At 60.2% G+C, this 27,348-nt stretch overlaps 1 protein-coding gene across 3 annotated transcripts in view; it reads right to left on the bottom strand.

Annotated features, from left to right (window-relative positions):
- The window catches only part of HIP1R (huntingtin interacting protein 1 related), a 29,091-nt gene extending 4,874 nt beyond the window's left edge, over window positions 1-24,217 (bottom strand). For 2 of the 3 annotated variants that reach the window (XM_032310654.1, XM_032310655.1), the window contains exons 1-26: window positions 23,996-24,217; window positions 10,898-10,961; window positions 10,261-10,403; window positions 9,973-10,029; window positions 8,793-8,873; window positions 8,327-8,403; window positions 8,027-8,088; window positions 6,118-6,258; window positions 5,415-5,472; window positions 5,242-5,317; window positions 4,939-5,079; window positions 4,780-4,841; window positions 4,633-4,705; window positions 4,360-4,543; window positions 4,187-4,275; window positions 3,978-4,094; window positions 3,782-3,883; window positions 3,382-3,576; window positions 2,435-2,582; window positions 2,207-2,293; window positions 1,746-1,853; window positions 1,494-1,630; window positions 1,164-1,274; window positions 745-803; window positions 488-518; window positions 342-404 (exon numbers count right to left, since the gene is read on the bottom strand). In XM_032310654.1, coding sequence (XP_032166545.1) covers window positions 342-404; window positions 488-518; window positions 745-803; window positions 1,164-1,274; window positions 1,494-1,630; window positions 1,746-1,853; window positions 2,207-2,293; window positions 2,435-2,582; window positions 3,382-3,576; window positions 3,782-3,883; window positions 3,978-4,094; window positions 4,187-4,275; window positions 4,360-4,543; window positions 4,633-4,705; window positions 4,780-4,841; window positions 4,939-5,079; window positions 5,242-5,317; window positions 5,415-5,472; window positions 6,118-6,258; window positions 8,027-8,088; window positions 8,327-8,403; window positions 8,793-8,873; window positions 9,973-10,029; window positions 10,261-10,403; window positions 10,898-10,961; window positions 23,996-24,088 — 2,559 coding nt within the window. In that variant the 5' untranslated portion in view covers window positions 24,089-24,217. Of the gene's footprint in view, window positions 1-341; window positions 405-487; window positions 519-744; window positions 804-1,163; window positions 1,275-1,493; window positions 1,631-1,745; window positions 1,854-2,206; window positions 2,583-3,381; window positions 3,577-3,781; window positions 3,884-3,977; window positions 4,095-4,186; window positions 4,276-4,359; window positions 4,544-4,632; window positions 4,706-4,779; window positions 4,842-4,938; window positions 5,080-5,241; window positions 5,318-5,414; window positions 5,473-6,117; window positions 6,259-8,026; window positions 8,089-8,326; window positions 8,404-8,792; window positions 8,874-9,972; window positions 10,030-10,260; window positions 10,404-10,897; window positions 10,962-23,995 lie in introns of all 3 variants that reach the window. The other variant, XM_032310653.1, reaches the window with a different exon arrangement.
- Between the last annotated feature and the right edge of the window lie 3,131 nt (window positions 24,218-27,348).

Raw genomic sequence — 27,348 nt, 5'->3', positions numbered from 1 at the left:
GGGCCAGTCAGTGACATCACCGGTGGCCATGGATCTCCACGGCTGCTGGGCCTTCACCTCCACCACAAGAGGGCGTCGGGGGGCCATGGGGGGGTGGGTGTGGGGTTGTGAATCCGGGGCACACTGTGTGCCTTCTGGGGGTGGGGGGGGTTTCATCACTGCACAGGTCCAGGAGCTCCTGCCCAAAGGAGCCCAGAGACCCGCTGAAGCCAAGAGGGTTCTGGCCTGGGATGAAGAGGGCTCGGAGGTCATGGTCCTTTCAGGAATCTGGCCTGACAGGGAAGGGCCCCACCTGGCCCAGCCAGGGATGCACGGGCCGACCAGAGGGGGGCCTCACTCACCCGGCCGCTCTCCACAATTTCCTTCTGCAGGCTGGTGGATGTGGTCACCAAGAGCCGGATGGCCTGCCAAGCCCAGAACACAGCTCAGGGCTGGGCGGACTTTCCCAGGCGCACAGTCCAGCCTGGGGGCCCGGCCAGCCACTCACCTTCATCAGGTCTGTGCAGGAATTGAGGATCCTGAGGGGAACAAATGTGGGGGAGAGAAGAATCTTCAGTGTGACGCCAGGGAGTCGGCTCTCCGGTGAACGACTACTGGGCCCTGACACGGGTGCTCAGCTGGGGGGGGGGCTCCCATGGCAGGGGGGATGTGCCTGCTTGTTCCCAGGCCTTTCTAGAGAGCCGAGCAGGCTGGACAGCACACCCGGGAACCCGGGGGGCTGTGGGGGGCATGAGCAGGGCTCACCTTTCATTCACCTCCAGCTTCACCCCGGAGCTGGCGTGGCGGGCCTGGTTCATCATGTCCTACACCAGTGACGGAGCTGTGAGCGCGCCGGGAGGAGGGCGCGGGAGGCAGGGGGATGCCGCGCCGGACAAGCCCACCCCCTCATCCCCACCCCCCGCCAAAAAGCCACTGAGCAGGAGAGGAGGCCGCAGGGAGACAGGGCAAGGGGTACGGGGGTGGGGGTGGGGGTGGAGGGCAGGGTGCGGATTGAGGCAGAAAAGTGGGGTGACCTCCCCACCCTCCCAGCTGTGAGCTGCAGAGGCCACCTGCCCCTTGCAGAGAGGCAAGGGGCACAGAGGTAGGCAGAGCCTGCGTTCAGCCCAGCCCAGTCCCCAAGGCTCCTGCAGAACCCAGAGGAGCCCCTGCACCCCAGACGTTACCTCAATCCTCCGCACAGCATCTTCGATGGCCGTGGCCGTGGCCGCCATCTCCTTGTCCACCATGGCCCCAAGCTCCTCCTGACGCACATCCAGGCTCTTGGGCTTCAGCTCCTGGGGAAGAGAGCGCAGAGGAGTCAAGGGGGCAGGCCCCGCGGAGGAGTCCGGGAGAGGCTGGGGCAGCAGCAGGCTGGGACGCGGCGATGCTGTCCATGCCCGGTGTCCTCCAGCTGCCGGCTCTGCATAGGACCACCCGTTCAGCCCAAACTAAAGGGAAGTGCAGGGAAATCGGGGACCCCAGCCCACGCCCAGGACCACGGCTGCAGCCCTCACCTGGCCCAGCTGCAGGATGCCCTGCAGGGGGCGTCGCACCAGGCTTGGCTGGGCCTGGTGCAGAGTCTGCTGCTCCTGCAGCTGCCCCAGGAGCTCCAGAGCGCGGGCCCCGCACTCCCTGCACGTGTCCACCAGGCCTGCAGAGAGAGGTCCATCAGGGGCCCGCACTGGGGAGCCCTGGAAGCAGCCCCTGCGCTGGGTCTGATGCCAGGACCCCCGGGAAGGCCCCCATGTCCCGGGGGGCCCACTTACGGTCTGCAGGGTCAGTAGGGGCCAGGTGGGAGGTGGCACTGCCATTGACAATGGTGTCCGCAGCCAGGTAGGAGAACTGGGTCAGGGCTGCCACCAGCGCAGAGGCGTCTGGGGGAAGGAGAGACAAAACGCTAATGCCACAAAACCGCCATGGAGCGAAGCCTGGACTGGACCCTATGGTGGGCTGCTCGGGTCTTCTGCCCCAAAGCCCAGCAGACGCCAGGGCCCCCTGTTTATGCATGTGACGAGGCAGGCTCAGAGGGACCAAGGTCAAGCAGCTAGACAGCAGCCACAGCTGAGTGACCGCAGGCCAGCAGAGCGGGCAGGACAGGCTCCCGGCGGGCATGGTGGGGGCACAGCTCTGGGAAACTCCCCAGTGGCAGGGGGCGGCTGCGGCCAGCAGACTGGGCACCCCGGGCCAGCAGCCTCTGCCCACCTCTGTCCTCTACCACCATGCTTACCTGACCTGGAGACCAGGTACTGGGCATGGCCCTTCTCTAGGGCGCTCACGGCATCCAGGGCGGCCTGGGCCCTGCTCACCAGGTAGTCTGCAAGCAGAGGAGAAGCGGTGAGGGGCGGAGCCTGCCTGGGGCCCCCACTGCCCTGCTGCTCTGCCTCTCGCCTCTCAGGGTCGCCGAGCACCCTTCCAGGCAAGGAAGGCGACCCCAAGGGCGGCCCCGCAGCCCCACCTGGTGAGCTGGTGCAGCGCAGGTGCAGAGGGTCGTCCAGCTTGGCCACAGCGTCCTGCAGGATCCGTTCGGCCTCCGCGGCAGTGCCCCGCAGCACCGCAAACTGCTCGTCCAGGAGCCTCCGCTGCAGCTCCTGCTCCTGACTTTCCTGGAGCCAGAGAGGGAGGCCGCTCAGAGCCCCTGCTCCGGGGTGGGCGGTGTGTGGCAGGCAGGGTACGGGCGGACGGCCCTGGGGAGGGAGGCCTGCGGAGAGCCAACGCTCGGCCCTGCGCTGGGGCGGCTCCTGCAGGAGCTGGGTGGACAGCTCAGCAGTAGATGGACAGACACCCCAATTAAAAAAGAAGCAAAGGGTCTGAACAAACCGTTCTCCCAAGATACACAAAAGGCAACGAACACACCAAAGATATTCACTGTTACTGAGCCTTAGGGACAGCACGAGGGCCACCAAAGCAAAGACCAGAGCACCGCGTGCTGCGAGGGACACAGGGAAATGGAAAACCGGGAACAGTACAGCCGCTTTCGTGCCTGGTGGCATCACCAACAGCCAAAGAGCAGAAACAAGCCAGATACTCAATGGATGGACAGACAGGATGCGGTCTGTCCCCGGGGTGGATGTTACTGCACCACGACTCTCGGGAGAACCTGGCAAACAGCGCTCAGCGCAAGGGACCCGTCCCACTGGGGGGGCCCATCTGTGCGCAAGGTCTGGGATGGATCGTTCTGGAGACAGAGCAGGGCAGCGCGCACCCGGGTAGGGCTGGCGCAGGCGGGTGCAGACTAACTGCTTCCGGGCACGAGTTTCCTTGTGGAGCAGTCAGAGCCTTCTGCACGGACGGACCGCGGACCCGCGCCCTGCCCTGCTGGAGGGGCGGGACAGGAGCCAGCGGAGGAGCCAGCGGAGGAGCCAGCGGAGGGGCCACAGCCCCGCAGTTCGGGGGCACCGTTACCTTGTCCGCCAGCTGTCCCCGCAGCTGAGCCGTCTCCTGCGCGCTGCGCTGCTGCTCCCGGCTCAGCGCCGCCTCCTTCTCGCGCGCCAGGCCCTGGGCCGCCTGCAGGTCCGCGTCCCGCTGCCGCACCGCGCTGCTCAGCGCCGCCTTCTCCGCGCTCAGCGCGTCCAGCCTCGAGCTCAGCTCCGACCCGCTCTGTGAGCACCGGCACGTGGGCGCGGCTCTGGGGCGCCCCTGCCCCGCATCCCCACAGACGGCTCTCCCCCGCGGAGAACTCCTGCGTGCCCCCGGGGCTGGGTCGGAGCTGCACCCCACGACTGCCAAGGGCCCCGTTCACGGGAAGGAGGACCCTAACCCCGTCCTGCCGGCTCCCGCCAGGCCACCCCGCCAGCCGCCGTACCTGCTCCGTGCGGGTCAGCGCCTCCTGCGCGCGCACCAGCTCTCCGGCCTTGGCCTCCAGCTCCTCCTTCAGCTTCTCCAGCAGGTCACTCTGCTCCTCCAGCTGGGACAGGACAGCAGGTCACGGGGGGGGGGGGGGGCAGGGGGGCGCGTGGGGGCGGCGGGGGCGGGGGGCACCTGCGCACACTCGCGCACACCTTCATCTCTGACTCGCGTTTCACTTGCTCCATCTGGAAAGCCAGCTGCTCCTTCACCCGCGCCACCTCCTCCTGGCTCTGCTGCGTCACCGTCAGCTGCTTGGCCGTGTCCGCGTTCTGCAGGGGCAGGGGACAGACGCCTGCTCGGGCACCGCTGGGGGCCGCAGGCAGTCCTGACCGTGACCCGCCCCGCCCACGCCCCCACCGACCTTCCTGAGCAGCTCCGCGTGCGTGCCGATGAGCTCGCTGTGCTTCTCCTTGAGCTTGTGGTAGCGCGCCTCGATGGCGCTGGCCTTCTCTGCAGGGGACACGAGAGGCTGTGGTCCTCGGAACGCACCCCCCCACCCGACGGCCGCCCCCCAGCCCCGCGCCGCTCACGCACTCTCGGCCTCCTCGCGCAGGCCCTGGTTGCGCTCGCCTTCCCGCTGGGCGGCCCGCAGCTGGGCCAGCTCGTGGCGGAGCTGCTCGTTGTCCACCAGCGCCTTCTGCTTCTGCTTCCGCTGCTCCTCCAGCTCGGCCTCCAGCGCGTTCACCTGGCCCTTCAGCTGCGAGACGTAGCGCTGGGCCTGCACAGCAGAGGGCCGGCCTCGTGGGGACGCTGCCGGCGGGGGGCAGGGACAGGGACAGGGGAGCACACCGCCAGCCACGCCCTCACCTCCAGTTTGATCTTCTCCAGCTCCCCTCGGAGCATCTCCACCTCCCTCTTCAGGCTCTCGATCTGCACATCCCTGGGGACAGATGGCCTTCAAGCTCAGCCCTGACCCCGCCGGGCCCCCACCATGGGCGGCGCCCGGGCCCTCACCGATCGTCCTTCAAGGAGCCATTGGGGGGTCCAAATGTCTGGTCGAAGAGGTCAGCCACCACCTGCCACACAAACACGGTGACGCACTGCCAGCCCCCGAGGCCCGCCAGGCCAGGGGAGGGCAGGGGCAGAGGGCGTTAGAGTTAGAGGGGGCCTCACCGCAGGCTCCCCAGCCGAGGGCCCTGTGCTGATCTCGATGAGATTCTCCGGCTCCTCGTCCTCGGGGGCCTCCTCAGGGATCACCACCACCGGCTTGATGTGCTCAGCCAGGGCCGAAGCCCGCAGGAAGTTGGGCGGTCCCTGGTGGTAGGGGGGGTGGCGATGTGCGGGAGCTGCTCGCGGCCCCCCCTGCAGGAAGCCCCCTCGGTTGTCCCCGGAGCCCACAGGGCCCCACCAAGTACCCGGGGTCCTCTGAGCACCCAGGGAGGGAACAAGGCTGCAGCCTGGGGGAGCTGTGGGTACCTCGGGCAGCCGTGGGATCTGGATGAGCCGCTTGAAGTAGAGCATGTCTGAGGCTCTGCGGAAGAAGTTTCTGAGGCTGCGAGGGCAGGGGAGGGGAGGTCACGGTGGAGCCAGGTCCGGCCAGGCAGCCCCGGCTCCTCAGGCCCCAGAGCCTCCCCCTGCCCGGGCTGTACCTGTGAAACTGCTCGTGGAACCGGTCCCTGTGGCCTTGCAGGGTGTCAGCCGGGAGACCTGAGGGCAGTGATGTTTGATGGGACCTCCCCTCGGCCCCCTGCTCCTGTGCCCACCCTGTTCCGCCACTTTCTAGAACCCAGCAGAGAGGAGCGTGAACTCTGACAGAGGGAAGGGGCGCGTGACCGTCGGCATCCTGACCGGGCTGGCCGGCGGGCGCGCCACGGGGATCGCTTGGGGACTCGAGCCTGGGCGGAGAGCACGCCGAGAGCTCACACCCCCAGGGCCGGGGGTTCCGAGTGGGATGTGGGGACCGAGACCGCCTCGGAGGGCCCACCAGGGCCAAGCCCCTATGAACATGAAGCGGGAGACACAGGCCCCCTTGGACCTGCCACACCAGCCCGCAGAGGATGTGCGGCACCACTCGTGGCCGCCCCTGCGGAGACACGCGCCCCTCTCTGCGCTCAATCCTTGTGCTGGAAAACAGCGATTTTCTGTCACAGCTGTGCTGTTCTGTTCACGGATGATGAATGTATTATTGCTACACTTAATTAGTAAATATGTCTAACGTGTCTTGATTTTCGTCTCTGCTGCAATATACGTCCCCTGCCTAAGCCGCCCAAGCGAGCCCTGTGTGCCTCTGGCTGAACCTGGGGGGCGGGGGAGGCTCCCGGTCGGCTGCGGGGGGGGGCGGAGGGGACTCACAGGCGTGCAGCTTGAACATGAGCTTCACGGTGTAGTGGTAGAGGTGGCTGCAGTCCTGGATGACCTGGATGAGGGGCGCCAGGCGGCACTGGCCCGAGGACATCTGGGACACAGCAATGGCCGTGTTGAGCTGCCGGAACACTGCCAACAGAGGTGCAGGGAGGAGCGTGCGCGTGCGGAGCCGTGCAGACTCGGGGACGGCCACGGTGGGGACGGCGGCAGCGTGCGGGCCGCACGCCATCCTCCCCGGGCATCGTCAGAACCACCGGGGGGCGGCAGCCCGGGTCCCTGCCGCGCCAGTCCCGGCTGGGCAGGACGACTCTGCCCGGGGTCCCTGGACACCAAAATGCTCTCCACTGCTAGTAGGGGAGCCCCTGGTGCTGTGGCCGCCCCAGAGGGAGCCCCAGAGCCCCCACTGCCTAGGGCAACAGCAGCTAACAACACAGCGTGGCTGGCGTGTCCTCGACAGCGTTGACATAGCATATCCAAGCCAAGGGGCTCGGGTGACAGGGGGACTCAGGTGATCATGTGCCCATGGGCCTCAAGGTCAGGGAAAGGAGGCGGCTGAAGGCTGTACGGCCAAGTGCCTCCTCTTAACAGTTGTCGAGAGAGAGGTCAGTTCCACAAACCCCAAGTGACCCCGAAACCTCACTTGCACCCGGGGTCGGTCTCCCCTGTCCCGGACAATCAAGCCTTTCATCGCATCAGCCAAGTGGGAGGAAAGGGACAAACCGAAGCTGCCCCCACCGCACTCGGCCTCTTCGCCAGAGCCCGGAGAGAAACAACAATGGAGAGACCACACGCCAGGGAGGCCCACACACGACACGGACGCAAGGACTCTGTTCCAGAATGCTGGGCCCCAAGCTCTGGGGTCCTCTGCCCACCTGGCCTAGAGTGGGCCCATTTGCAAACCTCCACAGTGACCCAAGAACGCCCGGGAGGGAAGGGAGGGGACGGAGAGCCGGCGACGGACAGTCGTCCTTCCTAGACCATGTGCCACGTCACATACGTGTGCCCGTAAACACCCAGACACACACGAAATACTATTTCGGGTTCGTATAAGGACAAAGCCATCCATTTCTCCACTGAGGAGCATTCAGGATGGTTCCGTTAAAACGGCATGGTGGGGAACGCCCTGGCACCCTTTCCTGCGGGACACGCGGCCGGTGGACTACTAGGGGTCCCCCTTTCCTTGGTGCTTCCTCAAGACGTCAGTGTCCCCAGGGATGGGGCACCTGCCTGGGGGTTTTCTCTACCTTCCCTCGTGGGGACAGCTGTGAGAGGCACGGCCCATCTCTGCCGCTCACGGCTGGCAGCCGGGCTCCCTGGCAGGACTTGGGCTCCCCTGGGTGCAGCTCTGAACCCAGACCCATCTCTAAGTCCCGATTTTCCCTTAAAAAGGCATTTGCTCCTCCTTCTCCTACAAAGAGCCCTGAGTCACTCAACAGACCATCCTGACGCTGCCGCCCAGAACAATTGCGTCTGCAGCCCTGAGAGGGGGAGCCCTTGAAGGTTTCCTGTCCGGCGGCGGCCGGGTCCCTGGGCTAGGAAGTCTGACATGACTCACAGCCCTTTTATAGCAGGAAACAAGCAAAATGACCCAAAGCAGCTCTCTCCTGGGTGGGTTCTGCAGATGCCCGAGGCCAGGGGAAGCGGGGAGCCCGGCTCAGGAACTGTGACGTGACCCAGACACACCCCCGGGGCCTCGCACCCTGCAGGGGCACTGACTGCCTCTCCCCGTGTCCTGGGGGGTCCTGGGGGCTCCTGGGGGCCCCGTTACGCACTCCTGGCAGGGGCGCGGACAGCCAGGGGCACAGCTAGTTGGCGGGGCTCAGTTCTCATCCGGCTGTGGGCCCTGAGCGAGCACACTGGACCTGGGCGGGCTGGGCGTGCCCCCCGCCCGGCATACCTGACTCAGAAAGCCGCAGCTCGCAATCCATGTAGTCGAACATCTCCACGGTGAGCTGGAAGCTACAAACGGGAAAGTGAGGGCCTGAACGGAGGGGCTGGGGACTCGCCCCATGAACCACCCCCCAGGCGGGAGGAGGGAGCACAGTTCACCCACGCACCTCTACAGAGGACAGCCATCCCTCAGCCCAGGACGCCCGATTCCAAGGAAACCCCAGGCCTCTGGTTCAGCCTCAGAGCTCCAAGGCTCGGGACCCCTGCCCCAGCTGCCCAGTGCGGAGCACCCAGCCGTGGGACTCACATGTTGTTGACGTCAGTCCCAGCTGTCTTCTCCAGCACCTCGTCTGTCACCTCCAGGCCTGCGGGAAACTGGGGGTGCTACAAAGAGGACACCCCCCACTCAGGTGAGGCCCAGGCTGAGCCCAGCTCAGAGCTGGTTCTGGCCTCCCAGGACAGGAGGCCGGAGAGGTCCCCATCTGCCCTGGGAACTGGCTGAGGGGGGCCGTGGGTGACTGGGGAGACCAGGAAGGGAAGCAGGGGCCGTCCAGCCAGGGCAGGAGACTGTCCAGAGCCCAGGGCAAGGCTGACACCACAACCAGCATGGGCGGGAAATGCCCCAAGGTGTGCGGACTCTCACGGCACCCTGGGCACCCCAAGTTTCTCCTCAGGTCAAGATCGGGATATAGGGGATCCTGCTTGCAGGGACATCTCAGAGATCAAAGCCCCAGGGTCCCCCCCTCCAGCCCCACAACCCCCAAGGAAACTACCTTCAGGTGGAAGGAAATTTTGGTCAGCAGGAGTTTGGTGTAAACATTCACCAGCTGCCCGTAGCGGTCGTGCAAATGTCCCTGCGGAGGGAGGAAGCCAGGGTGAGGCCCTGTTGCCCCCAGAACCTGCCCCCCAAATCCGACAGGACCTGGACACGCTTTGGGGCGGGGAAAGGGAGCCGGCTTGGTGGGCTTCCTCCGCCCGCCGCGCAGACGGACATGCCTGCGCGGGTATGGCCCGCCCCGCCGAGGGACCTCCACCGACCCTCCTCTTTGTCTCCAGCTCTTTAATTTTTTTAGAAATCTTACTCCTAGTCCTTCTTGCCAAAGAAACTCTCGTTGAGAAGAGGGCTGTCTGTCCAGGGCAGCAGGCCAGCTCTGAGCTGGGACACTTCATTAAAATGCTGGTGGCGGTCAGGGAGGCCCACTCTGCGGGGCCGTGTACATATCCTGCTGGCTGCCGCCCCGTCCCCTCCCACACCGTGTCCCCTGTGTTCACACCGGCCGGGCCCGTGTCTGCAAACAGCACCACAGACACTGTTTTCTTTACCTCAAGGGACATCATGGAACACGGCCATTCACACCCTGTCCCGCTCGCCTTCCTCCGGCCCCACCCCCGGCCCAGCCCACAAGGTCCCAGCAGTCCTCCCAGAGGACAAAGAAGGCCAGAGGCCCGACGTCTAACCCCCCCGATTCCCTCAGGGTCTGGGAGTGGATCTTAGGGGGCGAGCTCCTGGGCTCTCAGTTACGGTGGGTAGGACTCTCCTGGTGGTTTTGCTGAACCCAGTTCCCAATCCTGAGACTCTAACACAGCCAGTCTTGGCAGGGGACAAGGAGTCTGCACCCCCCGCACTGGCCGTAACCGCCAGTCAGACACCCAGACTCCGGCGTCGCCACATTTCCCAGCTCCGGGGGGGCCGCAGGGCTGGTGAGTGCGTGCGGCAGGAGGGCCCGGCAGGTAGGCACAGCTCCCCCTACGACACTTCCCTCCCACACGGTCACCCCAGGTGGCACCATAACTGCCGCTCAAGGGACAGGAGGGAAGGACGCCCATCTGTGGGGAGCATCCATTTGCTCGGCCCCACGTGCGGGGAGCGGAACCCCAAGCAGGACGGAGGCCGGACTCTCTGGACGGTGCCCCCGGGAAGGTGCTCAGGCCGTCGCACGCTCCCCCACCTACCCACAGGTCGCCGATCTCCCGAATGTTGCTCCGGTGGCGCTGGCAGTCCTGCAGCACCTGTGGCACGAGGAAGGAGGCGGCCAGTCCAGCACGGGCGGGGTCCCCACAGAGGCACCCCCCCCTCCCATGCTAGCTGGTCCTCCAAGAGCGAGGAAGGACAGGCCTTCAAAGGGACACTGCTCTGCCTCCCTGGAGTGCTGGCCTGTTCAGGCAGCAGCAGGTGGAGGGCCCAGGAGACCTGAGACCCGCCCCCCACCGCCCCGGGACCAGCGGGCAGTGGCTACTCACATTCGGGTGTCCGTCTCGGAGCACCTTGTGGAGGACGTGGCAGAACTTCCAGCTGAGGATGGCGCTACTGGGGAGCGGCAGACCAATGGCGTAGGACCAGAAGGTGAAGGCCCCCTTCTCATGGTGAGTGCCCAGAATGATGCCTGCCAGGGTTAAGGTCAAGTGCAGGAGGTAGACTCAAGTGTGCGGAAGGCTGGAGGGGGCCCAGCGAGCACAGCTCGGTGATGCAGGGGGCAGGCTAGCCCCTCACCCACAGCCCCTCAGCAACTTCTCCCCACATCTGTCTCTTTGCGTGTCTGCCAGAGTTCACTGAAAGCTATGGTTTTCTGCCAAGGTCTAGAAAATGAGCAAGGTCAAGCCTCAGGAATTTAACCAGGCCCAACAGCCCACGATAAATGGTGTTTCCCAGATGGGATTCAGAATGTGCAGGAAGCAGAGCAAGTGTGGTCCAGGCCTCTGTCTCCATGAGGGCACACCTGACAGAGCTCTGGGGGCCGGCCACCTGCAGTGCCCCCTGCCCCCAACTCACTTCCCACCAAGTCCAGAGACCATGCAGGGTGGACCCACGTCCGCCTCACACTGTCCACCCCCAGCCCCGGCCAGAGGGACAACGGCCGCTGGAGGCGGGGAAGGATACGCCGGGCATGCTTCTCCTTCACGGGGGCCTCCTGGGTGTTGATGGCTTTGCTGATGCTGATGGCCTGGGAGGGGACAGAGGAGGCAGAGGTCAGAGACCCACCAGGACGACTTCCCCAGAAGGCACACAGGACAGATTCTTCGGCCAGTGGAAGGCAGAGGAAATGGCCATTCTCTCAACCTAAGGTAACCAGAGCTCAGAAGACTTATTTTTGAGAATTTATGTATTTACTGAGAAAGAATGAGTATGAGCAGGAGGAGGGGCAGAGGCAGAGGGAGAAGCAGGCCCCCCGCTGAGCAGGGAGCACAGACTCGATCCCAGGACCCCGGGATCATGACCTGAGCTGAAGGTGGACATTTAACCGACTGAGCCACCCAGGCTCCCCGGAAGACTTTTCTTTCACTTGTTATGTGCGGCTCAAAGGGAGCCAAGAGGTGGTGCCAAAAAGCCATTAGGAGCCTCCCGGGGGCTGGGAAGCCAGGACAGAAGCCAGCCGGTAGCCGCAAGAGGCTAATTCTGGAAGGGCACCTGCGTGTGTTTAGCTCATCCCAGAAGGTGAGGTCCCCCACCCCTCGGGGCCCCAGGGCAGCACCCAGTCACCCCAACATGGCAGCCTCCACCTGGTCCCTCCCAGCCCTTAGGACACTCCATGAAAACAGGTGTCAGACTCCCACCCCCCACATTACCGGGGGTCAAGGCCACATAACCACCCCATGGAGAACCACGCCAAACCCAAGTCCTGCGGCCCGTCTGCCACACAGGCCACCTCCCTCCTGGGTGAGGACTCAGCACGCGCCGCCGACGACAGAGGCCGGACTGGGGGAAGCGGGGGGATCCACCTACCATACTTACAGGCCCCGCTTGGGCCCTGAGCAAGCAGCCAACTCATTCCCAGCAGAGGTCCTCACCCACCTCCACCTGCCGCGGCCCCGTCCCCTCCCCCTCAGCTAAATGGCTTCTTGGACGGGGCTGCTCCCTCACCAAAGGTCCCCGGTGCCCACTGCCCTCTCCGGCCCGACTCACCCAGGAACCAGAGCCGGCCCTGGGCTGACCCGAGGCTGTGTTTTTACTTTTTTATTTTTATTTTACTTCTCCACCTGTGGCACGCGGAGAAGCCTCTGGGCACTGCCCGGCATGGGGCAGGGACACGGGCCTGTGCGGGTGGAGGGGCTGCCCAGGCCACTGGTGGAAGGTAGAGAAGGTTCCTGGCAAAGGCAGACGCGACTCCAGCCCGGCCAGCTCTCCCATCTCCCCCACCGGTCCTATCACTGGGGCCCGCCCCAGCCTGTCCCCCCCCCCCCCCCCGGCCATGCTAGGACCTGCGACAGGCTGAGCAAGGGTCGGGGTGCCGTGTGCGCCCACCCTGCAGCCCAGGACCCCAGCCTACAGGTCAGGGCCTGGTCAACAGCACATATGTGTATGGTGGCCCGACTGGGGCAGGAGTGGGGAGGGGGCAGGGCAGAGGGAGCCCCAAGGAGCAGCCCTGATGCTCTCTTCTTAGCCTGGAAGCCGACATGCAATCCGCCCCCAGCACCTACACAGTCTAACTGCCCAGCCTGGCGAGGAGGCAATGTCACTCTCGAACAGGTCTACTATGAGCGGACTTTGGGGCCACTTGGCAAGGCTGGGAGACTTCCTGCGTCAGTAAGAAAGCAGCCCTACAGGAGCGAAAGCAGTCCTCTCTGAGCAGACGTGCGGCTCCGCACCGCGCCCCCTACCCCCCCCCCGCCCCCACTCCAGCCCACAGTAGCCCCATCGCAGGGATACAGGAGTACCGGGGCTGCAGCAGACCCCACAGCGGGCCCCCTGGGGGCCAATCCTGCCATCCCACCCCACGGTCCACAGAGAACCCCAGACAGGCTCTGCCTTCTTTATTCCCAAAGGCTCAGCAAGCCAGACCCGGGAGGCTCCCTTGGCAATGTTTGCCAACCCTCCGCCACCGCAGCCTCCCTGAGCCGACTCGGGAGAGGGGCGGAGCCCAGACCTCACTTGTCCCCGCCCCCTGTAATAACCACGCCCCGCGCCGGCAGAGCTCATCCCCAACAGCAGTGATGACAGTGACGATCCCCAACTGTCATTTCCTGGGTGATTACCCCGTGCCAGGCACAGGCAACACGCCTCCAGCAGCAGCCCTAGGAAGTGACCCAAGCCCACTCTCCTGATGAGAAAACCGAGGTACAGCGAGGTTAGGTGTCCTGTCCTAGCAGCTCCTAAGGGCTAAGCCAGGTCTGGCAGACTGCTGTCGTTAGCGAGTCTGCCGGCAGCGCCCCAGGCAACTCCCTCCCCTGCAGGCACAGCGCTGGGAGGGGCAGGCAGAGGGGGCCAGGCCTCCTCCAGCAGCAAGCAGCTGCCGGCTCCCACGCCAGGAGCGGACTGTCTCTGGGGGGATGTAACTCCATCCCCCAGCTGCCCTGACACCTGAGCTGGCTCTTCTGATGACTGCCACCTGGTCCAGCCTGATCCGGAAGATTCCGGGCGAGAGAAGAGCCCAAGCTACCCGTGCAGAACAGGATGGGGAGGCCCATGCGATGTCTTCTGCCTGAGTCCTGCAGTGGACCCCAGCAAGGGGGTTTGGTATTTACTGCTCTGCCTCCTGGAGGCCCCCCTTCCTCCTGGGGGGGGGCGTCGCTGGAGAGCAGACGCAACAGACACACCCTAAAGGAATGGGCTGGCCTGGGCCCCGCAAGGGAGGGGAGTGGTGGGGAAGGCGCCTTGTCCTCTGAGCAGGAAGGAGGCCATAAGCAGCCCTGGCGGCAGGAGCCAAGAGCGTGTGGCCGAGCTGAAGGTGGGGTGCCTGGGTGAGGCCACCCGCCTCCAGCCTTCCCTGCAGGTCACTAAACACAGCCTCCACTTCATCGCCGGTCCGAACGCAGAGAAGCACCGGCTCCCTCCCTGCCCCCCTCCCGGGTCTCTACTCCTCCGCCCCCTCCCTGCTACCTCCCTAGAGCAGTCTCCCCTGATTAAAGCTTCTCCGTGGACTTGGCAACTTGGCAGTCCCTGTTCTGTCGTCCACCCTACCCCGAAGGTCAACGACGTGGGGGAAGGGCCCTGGCGACTCCGGTCGCTGCTGTGCCCCGAAGCCCCTAAATGGTGCCTGGCACGTGGAGGGCGGGCTCCGGGGCCCCAGTGAGATGTGGGGACTTGGATCCATGGCAGGGTCTGAGCATCAGCTCCTCCCTCCCCGTGCTGGCTGCAGGAACAGGGTCCCCCCTGGGGCGGGAACACGGCCCCCTTGTGTGCAGGGCTGCAGATGTGTGGGTCGGGAAGCCTCACAAGGAGGCACAGTGTTCACACACAGGGCGTCTGTGCACACTCCACAGGGCCCTGCTCTTCCTACCAGGCTCGGCAGCCAAGCCTCGTCCCAGGAGGGGATGTCAGGCCCCGGGGACGCCCTAGCTTGTCCTGAGTGGGCTGCAGGCGTGGGGAGAGAGTCCACGTCCTTCTCCTTGGTGCTGGGATGAACCTATGCTGGGCGGCTGGGACACAGCTCGGCACTGAGAGTGGACAGTCTCGAGGCAGCTCTGATGATCAGCAACACGGACTGGGTCCACACTGCATGGTGTCCTTACAACAGGCCGACAGGTGGCTGGCGGGGGCAGGGGTGTTAGTGAAGGATAAGGGGGAGTCAGAGGGGAGCCCAGTACCGCCATCAGGGTGCTTTCCAGCCTGCTGGACTGAAAAAAGGCTTCTTTCTGCCCTGGGACAGCCCCCCAGGCCAGAACTACCCCAGGAGCTCTGACAACAGCCCATTAATCCCTCCCCGCTGGCGGGCTCAGTGGCCAGGGAGAGAGGCAGCTCTGAGTGGAATGGGCTGATGACGGGCCTCGGTGTCTGGGCAGAAAACCCAGAGCTGGAGAGAAGGGTCCTGGGTGGGAGGAAGGACAGGGGCGGCCAGTCTGGGGCTCCTGGGGAAGAGGGGAGGCAGTCCCACTGGACCTTCCCATGGTCAGGATGGGGGGCGTGGGGGGCGCGGGGGGGACAGCTCCCCCCGCTGCAGGAAAACAGGACAAGAACAACAATGGGGAGTGCCAGGGCAGCTGTGAGACCCCAGAAATGCCCAGGGGGACTTCGGTGTGAGCCTGAGGGTCTGCAGAGACGGGTCTCTTACATGGCGAGCGTGAGACAGTAAACCGTTTCACGGCATTCAGGCCACTGCCGCCCCTTCTGCACTGGAAAAAGCCAACAAGGCCACACCCCAGGCCCTGGGCAGCCACCTCCCGGCCTCCAAGAGCCTGCACTTTGTTCCACCCGGTGCCCGGATGGGGAGCGGCCTGACTCTGAAGGGCAGAGGTGGGAAAGGCCCTGGGGTTGGCCAGAAGCCAAGGGATGGAAGGCTCCAGCAGGGGCTGGAGGCACCATCGGAATTGGAGGCATCGGAATGAAGCTTCGAGCCACAACTGCGGCAAACGGGGCTCCATAACCTGATCATAAAAGGATTTCTATCAAGTTCAGCCACGGTCAAGCAGCACGTCAAACACTCCATCACTATTAGCTCATTTAATCCCCGAAGTCTCCCTAGGGGGAGGCAGATGAGGAAATGGGAGGCTTCGGGAAGGTACTCACTCGCCCAAGGTCATGATGATGATACGTTGACCAAGGCCTTGCTCCCTCAGACACCCGTCTAAGTGCTTTGCATATTGACTCGACCCTCCCCCAAGCACAAGGACAGGGAAGCGGCCCTGCTCAGGACGCCATCCTCTCTGCCACCACGGGGGCCAGGAGGAGGGAGGCTGGGCCTCCTCCTTTGCCCTGCCACGGGAACCCACCAGCCCCACAGCCACCCCTGCTCCGGGAGGACCTGGCCCGACTCCAGGTCAGGAAGCACACTGTGTATCAGGGATTCGTTCCGACCTCAGGTAAAGAACAGCATCAGGGCAGCGCGGCAAAGCTCATGGGCCTCAGCATGGCTGCCCATTCCCCCGAACAAGGGCATCCAACTCTGGACTCTGACCTTCATCTCCACTTACCCTGGCTCTCTCCCAGGGCAGCTTCTGTCCTGCAGCCAGGAAAAGTGAAGCATGAGGAGACCGTCCAAGGACCAGGCTGGCCAGACCCACCAATGGCACCAGTCCCCGGAGGAGCAACTGGCAGGGACACACACCCGGAGGCATCCCAGCAGGTGCCGATGTGGGCAAGAGGAGGCCCGTGGGGCAGCCGGGCCCAGCTGGAGCCACAGGCTGGGTGCCCGATGCGGACTGCAGAAGCAGGGCCTCGGCGCGCAGGCCTGGTCAGCGAAGCCGGACGACCAAGTCTGGAAGTTGCCATTGGCTGCTGCTCACTGCAACACAGTGCCTGCCCCGGCGGCCGTGGGCCTCCACAGAGAGCAAAGGGGGCCCTGGGAAGTTTGGGAAGAGCCCCATAGTCAGGCAGGGCAGAGGGGAGGAGACGGTCACAGAGGAGAGAGCGAAAGTATGGGCATCTCACGGAGCCACTGGTTCTCAGCCCAATGCTCACCAACACCCGGTACATGGTTCTGGAAACCCACAGCCTTTGGCCAGGAGCTAAGTGAGTGGCTGTCCTCTGGGAGACCAGACATTCGAAAGACCCCTCTGCTAGGAGTCCCTGCACTGGGGCACAAGGACAGGTCTTCTCACCCATCTCCCATCAGCGAGGTTCCAGCACCCACGCCAGCCTGCGGACACCAGGCGCCTGGTCCCGGATCACGGGCAGCCTCCGCTGCAGAAACTTCCCCCTTCCAGACAGAGGCTTCCCCGTGTGGGAAGCAAGAATGAAAAACCCCTGGGTCCTCCAGAACGCGCACATGCACGCCGCGTGTCCAAAACACCTCGCTGGGTTCCAGCCACATGTTCCTCCCTTTCCTTCCTCACGGGGCAAGTCAGGTCCCACCTCCCGGCACCTCTCCCATCACCCAGCTCTGAACTGAAACGTTCCCTCCTGGAGGGTCTTCCCACCCGCCCAGGAGGGCGGACAGCATCCTCTGTTCACTCCTCCAGGACGTTTAGGATCCAAAACCATCTGTTTGCCACTTACTCTCGGCTTCTACCTTTGACCCCCAAACAGATGTGCACAGTACAAGGGACCCTATGAGTCTTCTGCTCCCCGCTGCATCTCCAGTCCCCAAACCGTGCCTGGCAGTCAATAAATCTTTATTGGATGAGTCAGAGTGAACACTTGAATGAACAAAAGCTCTTTCACACATACGTTCTGGTTAAATTCAAGGCTGTGAGTGTCTTTTTTCCCAGCTAATAATTTAACCACTAGTTACCTAGTAAAAGCAACTATAAAACATTTTTTTATTCTGAAAATCCTGAAGTGAATCAGACTTAAGCTTCCTTGTGCCGTTATCAGGACACTTAACAGAGGCACCCAATGGGGACAAAAATGTCCTTCAAAGAGCCGAGGCACAGCGACGGGCAGTGTTTCCAAAGCGATGTGTGAAGGACAGAGAGACCTCGCTCAAAAGCGGCTGCCATTTCGCCAGCCCCTGCTGGAAGCAAACACAGGATTTCTGCAGCTGAGGAGGCGCCGGGATGCGGTCACATGCAAAGCAGGGAGGTGCCCTGCAGCTCCAGGATTCCGCAGACGGGAAGTCAGAGGAGCAGGGCTGGTCCTACCCCGATTCCTTCCACAGCCGTCTGTCCCCATGCGTGTGCCCCAGTCCACACTCAGCCTGGGCTCCGCCACCATCCTGTTTATGACACTGGGGGGACTAGTCGACGCCTACAGCCCGTCCAATGGCAGGACAGGCGGGAGCCAGGGAAGGATCCCCACTTTTCCCCAGGATGTAGCTAACGCGTGGCAGCCGGACCCAAAGCCACTTCTCCTCGGGGCTCTGCAGGTGACACACAGAGACAAAGATGACGCACTCCTGAGTCCCGCCTCCACAGGCTGCTTCTGGACAGACAGGGAGGGAGCCAGTCGGGCCCTGGTGATATCACAGACAGACCTGTCTGTCCCACAAGCCAGGGGGCTGAGTCACCCCTGGGCAGGCAGACCTACTGCTGCCTGAGGATTGTGATTATTTCAAAAAGAGAAACAAACCAATCCTGCCGGGCCTAAACTTCTGTTCAAGAGCTCAGTCTTCTCTGCAGTGGGTGCTGGGGGGTCTCCCAGGCCTCACCAGGTGGCTGTGTCCAAGGAGGGAGAGCCGTGAGCCCCAAGGCATCCACAAAGTGTGTCCCCCAAGCCATGTGCTCCAAGGGGCTAGGGCACCAGAAGGACCAACAAGATCCTGCCTGAGGATCTCGGGGTTCAGGGAGTAGGACTTTGGGACTCAGAGCGGGAAGCAATGCCACCCCGTCCCCATGCGCAAGCGCACAGCGGGCCACATCTAATGGACCAGCTGCCGTGTACGGGGTGGGGGAGGGGATGATGGCTTCACGAATGAGGTGATACCTGAGTCCACCTGGAAGTCAAGTGGAGGGGAAGGGCACCGCCAACAGTGAGGCCCGGCTGGCAGAGGCATCTCTACTCTTTGGGCCAAGTTGTCTCAGGTTAGCAGACTGGGTTTCCCGGAGCCTCAGCCAGCAGGCCTAGACTCCAGAGTTTCCACAGCGAGCTGTGGGAAGGAGCAAATGAGCACCCAGTTGGGTTTCATTCACAATTGGACCCGCCTGGGGCTGGCTGGGACGCTGGGCTGGGGGCCAGGAAGTGACCTGCTGGCTTCCCCCCAACCTCCCTAGGGTGTCCCTGGAAGCAGGGGCCTGCAGGCCCAGTGAAGGGGGAGTGCTTGGAGAGCATGAGCTCCTGTGGGCTCCTCCTCCCAGGAAGAGGCTGTCCCCCACTTTTCTGCTTCTCTTCCAGACCGCCTTTGCTCCCCTATACAGACGGCTAAACTAGGCGCACAGGACAGAATCCAACAGGGACAGGATTTCGAGTTCTTTCAGTCCAACCTGCTTTTCTGTACACAAGGCAACAGCTAACAACACCCAGTGTTTCCTCTGCACCAGGCAGTCCCGCAAAACCTCACAGCCCCTCCCCGGGAGTCTGGCTCTGACTTCGTCGGCCACAGCACCCCGGCCCCCTCACCCCCCCCATCCCCTTCGTGGAGACGGAAACTCCTGGAGAGGACAGCGTGGTCTCTACCTTCCTGTGGCACAGCCCAAAGCACCAGACCAGCCATGCAGCCAACGGTCCTCAGGAACGGGCCGGCGGGGGGCAAGCGCACGCCACCGATGGGAAGGACAGGACTGGCAGCGCCGGCCCCACCCCAACCTGGGCGAACCGGTCACCTGGCACCCAGAGAGCAGAGGGAGATTCTGGGGGCTTCTGGTGGCTGGGGGAGTTAGGAAGTCAGCCGCCTGCTTGGGCATCACCAAGGGGAGGGCGTCTGGAACCCTGGTGGGAAACGGCGGAGACCACGGTGGGAAGGGCACAGCTCACCGGCCAGGGCCCACCCCAGGTGACTCGGGCCTTGGCTCACCCCTGTTCTTCAGCCAACTGGTCTGTACTACGTGCCAGGTACCCTGCCTGAATGTGGGGACCTCATGCCCTCCCACACGACCATGGGGGGACCCAACGGGGTTGCGGGGTGGGGCGTGCTCTCTGCCCACCACATGGTTTTAGTCTCTTCCCAAACTTGGAGGCCAGGAGAAATCTTTTTGGTAAACATTTGCAGGAGGCCCAGAAAGGGGTCGTGACTTGGGGAGTGTTAGGACACCATGGCGTTTATAGGGAATAATGAAGACACAGAGGCGGGCGTGGGTAAGTCCGGTCACAGGAGACTCTGTGGACGGGGTGACAGGCACCCGCGGGACGGGAAGTCAGGGTAGAAGGGCCAGCACGTCACATATGGGAGTCAGAAGGAATACTGCATCCGGGGGAATGGTTCTCAAACCCAAACTCAAGGTCCCAAACACACGTTTGTGTTCTGTGGGGCGCCTTCAAGGAGATTCCTTGGTTAGGGGACTCAAACAACAGAACAAACAAAAAACCACTGCCTGGGGTTTATCTGGGCACAATCACGCCTAATCTCCAGCACCTTCACTCCGACACGTTAAAGACACCCCCCAGGTGATTCTACCACCAGGCGGGCCACGGGGCTCCTCACACCTGATGCGTGAGCCCAGACAGACGCACGCTGTCAAACACACGACACATATGGAAGACTCGGGAGGAAAAGAACGTAGAAGATCCCATTCCTAATTTTTACAGCGACTACATACTGAAAGGGTTAGAATTTGGGAACGCTGGGGTCAGCAAAATACAGTTAGGCTGACCCCCACCTGTGTCTGCATGTTTGCCCTGTGGCTACAAGGAAATCTCGAATTACACAGGAGCCGTGTGTTCCGTTTCTACGGGCCAGTGTCGCTCTAACGTGAGCCAGCGCCGACAAGTCCCGAACGTCAAAAAACATTACTCTTCACAAGATTTCGATTCCCCGGAGGGTGCTGAAGGGATGTGTCACCAACCGGGAAAACGGGCCCTATGAACTGTTTTCAACCTGCTCTGCCCTCCTCACCCCTGCACGGGGGGGGGGGGGGGGGGGGGGGTGTGCTCCTCAATGGAAAACCCCTAACACCTGGGTAGTCTCGCCTCTCTAATGGGCGCCCACCCACTGGGCTTGGATCCCGGAGCAGCACGGGGGGGGGGGGGGGGGGGCTCTCTGTCCTGGCCTGAAAAAAAAAGCTTTCGGGCTCGATGTCTCTATCTTGCAGAGGAAACCGAGCCAGAGAAGCACAAATACTCCTAGATAAGGAAAAAGCAAGTCTGACATTCAGCACTTCCAAGACTCCTATCTGCTGAGTCCTCATCCGTGAGATGCCTCAAAGGTGGGTCTCTGCTCTAGCTGAAGTTCTGGAAAGAGCTCTCAGATGGTAAAGCTGGTGGGGGGTGTGGAAGAAGGGAGAGCTACGGCTGGCTACGTGCAGAGCACCGAGCCCCGGACCGTGCGATTTGTACTCTGGGTGTATCAGCCGCCTGGGGACCGCTGTAACAGCTCACCCCAAACCAAGCACCTTCAAACCACACACACTGCGATCATCTTACGGTTCTGGAGGTCAGAAGTCCAAGACCGGTCTTCCGGAGGTGCCAGCAGTGCATCATTTCCTTCTCGAGGCTCCACGGACAGCACCATTCCTTGCCCTCTCCACCGTCTACGGGACGTCCACCTTCTTCGCTGAAGGGCCCCTTTTCCCACCTCAAAGCCAGCAACGGCCAGTTCCTCCTTGCAGACCACTCCTCTGACCTCACCACGGTTAAAGGCCCTAGGAAAACGCTGGGCCCACCTGACAAACCCAGGAGAATCGGCCTATTTTAAGGTCAGCTGACTGGCATTTTCTTACCAAGTATGATAAAGTATTCACAGGTTCCAGGAATTAGGATGGGGCCATCTTTGAGGGCCCGCCTGTCACACAGTGTTTCTCTGTACCTCAGAGCAGCCATTGGGGGCGGGTGGAATTAATCTGTTTTTACAGGTGAGGAAACAGACTCAGGAGTTAAGCAACTTGCCCAAGGGCACAGGCTAGCAGCACTCAGGTCCACCTGCCTGTAAGCAACTCCCATGACATACCATCTTGTTTTTTAACGGTATGGCTAGTTTGGGGTTCAAAATGCAAATATACTGTATTCTACGGCATTCTGTACTCAGAATGTTACAACAATGAAAAGTTAACACTATTGTGTCATCTCCATTTTGAAAAGGGGTTTTATCATGAAAAGGACCAAAGTCGTGGGGAAGAATAGACCCACTTTCCAGAGGCTCCCTCTGGGATTACACAAACACTCACACCATACAACCACCCCAAGGACCAGTTACAAAAGGGAAGCGCGACTGCTCTCCCTTAACGCTCCTGACTGGGGTAGGGAACGGACCTTTGCAAAATGGGGTGTGGCCTGCCGAGAAAACTAATGTGGAAGTATTTTTCACCACCACCCCCCACGCCCCCACTCCCCCAGCTCTGGATCCAGGAGCCAAAGGAGAAAGGCGAGGCTGAATGATGCCAAGAACAAGTTCTAAAGCAAGCCAAAGTGCTCTCCTCACAACACAGGGCATGGTAGTCAACATGAAGACAGAAGCAGTGTATTCCGAAAGGAAGATGGGTCCGAGAATTGGATGTGCTATTTTCTGTAAGTAGCAACCTCAGCTCTCTGGGTCCTTTCCACCAATGGGACCTCACTGTCAGCTCACTAGATATTTCTGGGAGCGAACTAATTAAATATTAACGATGTACAAAATCTTTATCCTCCATCCCTCAATAAGTCATTCTGAAGACAAGCAAATCTAGACGCTGAACCCAAACTCCATCTCTCCAGCAAAAAAAGGGGGGGCGGTTAGGGATGGTAAATCCTATGAGATTCACCGGTTACAAAGTTATTCATTATCAAGTAACCCTCTCAGCTCTGTAGAAAAACCCAACTAGAAAAACAAAAACAAGCAAAAAACAAACAAAAAAACCCCACACCTGTTTGTTTACCAAACCAACCACTAAAATGTATGGATCTTCTTCCCCAAGAAGGTCGCCCTTAATTTATAATAAAAGTAAGATTAGTGGAACAGGCCCTTTAAACTGCATCTCTATGTAGCAATCAGACCTCTTTAGACCTCCTCAAAAGGGGAGGGGGCCTAAAAACAGAGAATAAAGCTCCGACAACACCCAGATTCTCTCTACCAATTAAATTTTCCTCTCCATCCTGGCACAAACTCCTACCACAATTAATTATGTATTAATGCCTTTAAATTAAATGCCACATTTGTTTTGATGATGGGCTATCCAGGCTGAAAACAGGCCAGATGAGGAGGATCAAGAGGACAAATTAATAATTTTCAGGTGGGTTGGTTCCAACCCTTGGCTTTCATAAAGCCTCGGTGTTGCAAAATTTCATTATCGTTTTCACTGCTAATGGTAAGCACAAAGGTTAGGAGGTCCCCCGGAGTTTTTTCCTTATTTCAAAATGAAAGCTGTTGTAGACAGTTATCAAACCGATAACTCGGTTTGAAAGCAACCGCGGAAGTCACCGCTATGGGCAGGGACAGGTGGGAAGGAACTTGCTACAGCAAGCCGCCCCAAATGTCACCACTCGGCTTCAGACAGGAGGGGTCCTTTCGGCTTCCTTTATTTCTAAAGTAAAACTGTTCTGCTATTTCGGTCTTGGGTGACTTGCTCTGGCAAACCCAGCGCGCTCTCCCCTCCCCCGAGGCCGACGGACACCTTAATATTTGTAAAATAAAAAGGAACAGAAAACTAGAGGCAGAGCCGCGACTGCGATCTGTGTTCTCGGCAGGAACACAGGCACCAACACACACCCGCGCCATTGCTGAATTTTCAAAATAACCTTCCCAGGATAGGCGCGTGGGATGCGCAGGAAGGCAGCCCGAGGAAGTTTCTGTCTGTCAGGCGCCCGTGTTTAATAAGGGGGTGTGAACCTATTTATACGTGGGCCAGCGCTCAAACAAGTCTGGCTACATACGTGAAACTTCGCGCCCGGCGTATAATAAGATACTGTGCGGCCCTGGAAAACAGCGCCGGCGAAGAGGAAACTGGGAGTTTCCTTCAAGGAAACGCTCTGCTTCCCCGAGGTGGGAGCGTGCTTCGCACGGCCTGGAAGGTGGTGGCAGGAGCCCGGCTGCTGGGGCCGGGGAGGGACGGCGCGGCCGGGGCAGAGGAATCCAGGCAGGCCCCGCCGGGAGGCGCTCCTAGGCCCGGGCACACCTGACCCCACCTGGCTCATCGCTGCATCCTCCCCCGCCCCGCACCTGGGTCGCCCGCCACCTCGCTCCCGGGCCACCTCTGTCCCCTCCGCCTGGGTCGCTCGCCACCTCGCCCCCTCCCGGCGACCTCGGCCGCCTCCTCCTGGGGTCGCCTTCCACCTCGGCCTCCCGGCCACCTTCGCTCCCCCTCCACCTCGCTCCCGGGTCACCTCGGTCCCCTCCACCTGGGTCGCCCGTCGCCTCGTTCCCAAGCCACCCGCCTCCCCCCCACACCGCGGCACCCCGCCACCTCAGTCCCCCGGCGGCCTCTCTCGGCCCCGTCACCCGCGCGCGCGCTTCCGGTTCACCTGCGCGCGGGGCGGCTCGGGGGGCGGCGGCCCGGGCGCAAGGTGGCCGGTGGCGGCCGGAGCCCGGGAGCCGAGGAGGCGCGCGCCGGCCAGGCCCCGAGGGGCGCCCCCCGCCCGCCCGCCCGCGGCCCCGCCGCTCGCCTGGGTCTTGTCGAACTGCTCGCGCTCGGCCTCCAGGCTATGGCCCGGCCTGCGGCTCAGCACCCGCGCCGGCACGCTCTTGATGCTGTTCATCCTGCCGCCGCCGCCGCCGCTCGCGCTCCCGGCCCGGCTCCGCGCGACTGAGCGTCACGGCTGCCCGCCCCAGCCTAGGCACCGCGAGGCCGCCGCTCGGCGCCCGGCCGCCCCGCCCCTGCGCGCGGGGGAGGGGGGCACCTCCCCCCTCGGCCGCCCCGCCCCCGCCCGGGCCCGCCCCTCGCTGGGCGGAGCCCCGGCCGAGGTCCCCAGCCCCTCCACACCTCCGCCTTACCTCCCCGGGCCAAGTCTCTTGCCCACCTCCACACCCCGGACGCACGAAGTCCTGTCTACACCAGAGGAGGATCTGGCTAACTGGAGAAAACTTGGCCTCAATGAATCTGAACAATGGAATCACAACTAGACTTCTTTTTTTTTTCCTTTTTAGTCTTAATTTATGTGTGAAAATGCATACAAGTAAGCCGTCCCCTTTGCGCATCTCTAACCCAGCAGCAGCTCTCTTCCACGGCCGTGGGATGAATCTTCCGAGGCTGCAGGCTCCGCATGCGGACACCTTGCCAGAGCCGAGGCACTGCGAGGGGAAGAGGACAGGCAGGGCCCGGACAACCTGCAGACAGAGCTGAACACAACACAGGGCTGGGCCATCAAAGCGTATCGTTAACGACGCCGCAGGAGGTCGTGGGAGTCTTTAAAAAACATTGTTATTATTGGTTTCCTTTTTAAATTATCCGTCACAAGACTGAAGTAAAAGAAAAGAATACATGTTTTATATATTGTTTATATTTATATATTTTTATATATTTTATATATAATATATTTTTATATACATATATTTTTATATATATATAAAATCAATCACAGTTCTCCCAAATGTATGCTATCAAATAATTTTTTTTGCTGTCCTGTTTTTCTCTCAAAATATAGGTGTGAAATTGCCCAATACATGTACTAAAGCCCCCCCTTGAAGAGGAAGTGTGATGCCTGAAGATGGTCTCCCCTTCTGTAACTTCATGGATTAATCTTGTCTTGCCCCCAGATGGACACTGGATACTTGAAAAGCTGTATCTGACCGGGTTCTTTTGACTCTACCAAAAAGAAATGAACCATGCTATATCTAATTCCAATCCCTGAAAGATCTCTCTACCAGAATAACAATGGCTAATGTTTATCGATTGCTTATTATTTGCCAGACACTGAGCTAAGTCCTTCATATGTACTGTTTCATTTTTAATCCCCAGCTCCCTGGTCAAGAGCTGTGGCTTGGTGGCTCCAGACCAGCTGTTTCTCAGACTCTTTTTCCACACTGAACAAAACCAAGTTATCCCGTGAACTTCATACTTAACACAGCACCTTCTTTCAAACCAGGCAACGACCTCTCTGGGTTGAGAACATCTGCCCTGGTGACTTAACATTAGCAACCAACTACCTCTCTTTTTAATAATAGTTGATTACTGGGGTCCGAGAGCACTTGGCTAAAATATCTCTAGTGACTTTTAATGCATCTGCTTGTATGGAAGCTTTTGAGCCCCCGGAGGCAAGGACCACACCATCTTACTCCATTTTATGATCTCCGTGCCTAGCAGAGTGCCTGGCACATGAGCAATGTTCAATAAATGTGTGAAATGCAAGGCTGAAAAAGTGAGTAAATAGCCTGCTATAATTTAGTCCACTTCAACACATGGCTTAGTTTTATAAAACGAGCAGCCGGGACACGAGGATGTAAGCTTCCCCACTCTGAATTTGTCCAGGTTCATTGCTGGTACCACCTCCGGGCAGGAGACCCAGTTCTAGCACTGGCTCTGTCACTGGTGGGCTGAGATTCTCCATGTCATCAGAATCAGGGTACCATTTTGGTCTATCTCCAGAGCTGTTTCATGCTTCCCAAAGGCTATTACAAAGGCAGAGGATTTGGGTTATGAACACCTCATTTAAAGGAAAACCCAAGAAAGATGAACAGTATTTACATCACTGGGTTAACTAGATGGTGGAGCTGCAATCCCCACACTGCCTCGCTGACATGTATCACTGGCCCCGACCTCTCTGTCTGGCTTCCTCTTGCGCCATCCCCATCCATCAGGTCTGAAAATGCATCATGCTCCTTTCCATCTCAGGGCCTTTGCGTATGCTGCTACCATTCTGAGGAATGCTCTTCCTCTTCCTGTTTGCTGGTTAGCATCTACTTATCTTTCAGCTTTTAGTTCAGGGAAGCCTTCCCTGAAGCCTCCGCCTTTGACCTATGCTCCTGATGTATGTTGTCACAGTAGCTCCGAGCTTTATTTCATAGCACTTAACCAGTTTTTCATGACCTATTTGTGATTATTTAATTAAGGTCTGTCTCCTTCACTGTAAACAAGGATTCAGTCTGCTTTGCTCACTGTTGTGTCTCCAATGGCCAGCAAAGCAGTACTTACTATGGGCTCAAATTATTTTGTTTTTTTTGTTAGACGTCCTAAGTGTGCACTTGGCTGAGAACCCAGAAATCATCCTTTATGGGACTGATTGAAGTGCCCTCCTCATCTGATAAACTCCTCTCAAAGACCACTCTGGTTCTTAACCTACCTTGTCTGCTGTGGTCCTGATTAATGTGTCTGGTTTCTTCATCTGAACCAACATTACCCCACTAAGCTTCTGAATACCAGGCTTTTCTACTACAACTTTTTAGGTAAAACTGTTGTCAGTATTTACATATGGATTCAGAATTTCTTTCTTTGGGGGTATTTCTGTTTCTCTTTATAAGATCTGTCTACAAATTCTGAAAGCACCCTTACACCAGTCTCTTCTGATGGCTGAGATAATTTCTGGCGGGGGAGTGACAGTACCATTCTTCTTAAGACAGAAGAATGCTGATGACAAAATATAGCAGCTCAGTTTTATCTCACGACTCTCCTCAGACAGACTGAGGGCTGACTCTTCCTAACAGAAACTGCTCACATATTTAAGTAACTTTCGGATGAGACAGATAAGCTGCTAATAATATTAAGATTCGCTATTTTTTAGTTATATGTGCTGTAATTCAAAATAACGTGGTGGGGTGAGATGGGTACTATAGATACAATAATCCTATGAGCTGAAATAATTTTACCCACAAAATAATTTTTGACCTTTTTCATTCTTTGGTTTCCTGAAATTTTCCTACTTATTAGCATCTCATCAGTGTTCTACTTCTCTTTTCCCTGGGCAAGCTGGCATGCAGCCACGAGCCCAGCATAAAGAGAAGGAGAAATTTTCATATTTTGTATCTCAGACTGGAAATGAGCCTCTCCGGGGACATTTTAGGTTTCCAACAGCTCAGAATCAAC

Source organism: Mustela erminea, chromosome 13 (assembly GCF_009829155.1).
Source record: "Mustela erminea isolate mMusErm1 chromosome 13, mMusErm1.Pri, whole genome shotgun sequence".
Lineage (NCBI taxonomy): Eukaryota > Metazoa > Chordata > Mammalia > Carnivora > Mustelidae > Mustela > Mustela erminea.
Note: the sequence above shows the minus strand (reverse complement) of the source record. Positions and strands in the feature narration are given on the sequence as shown.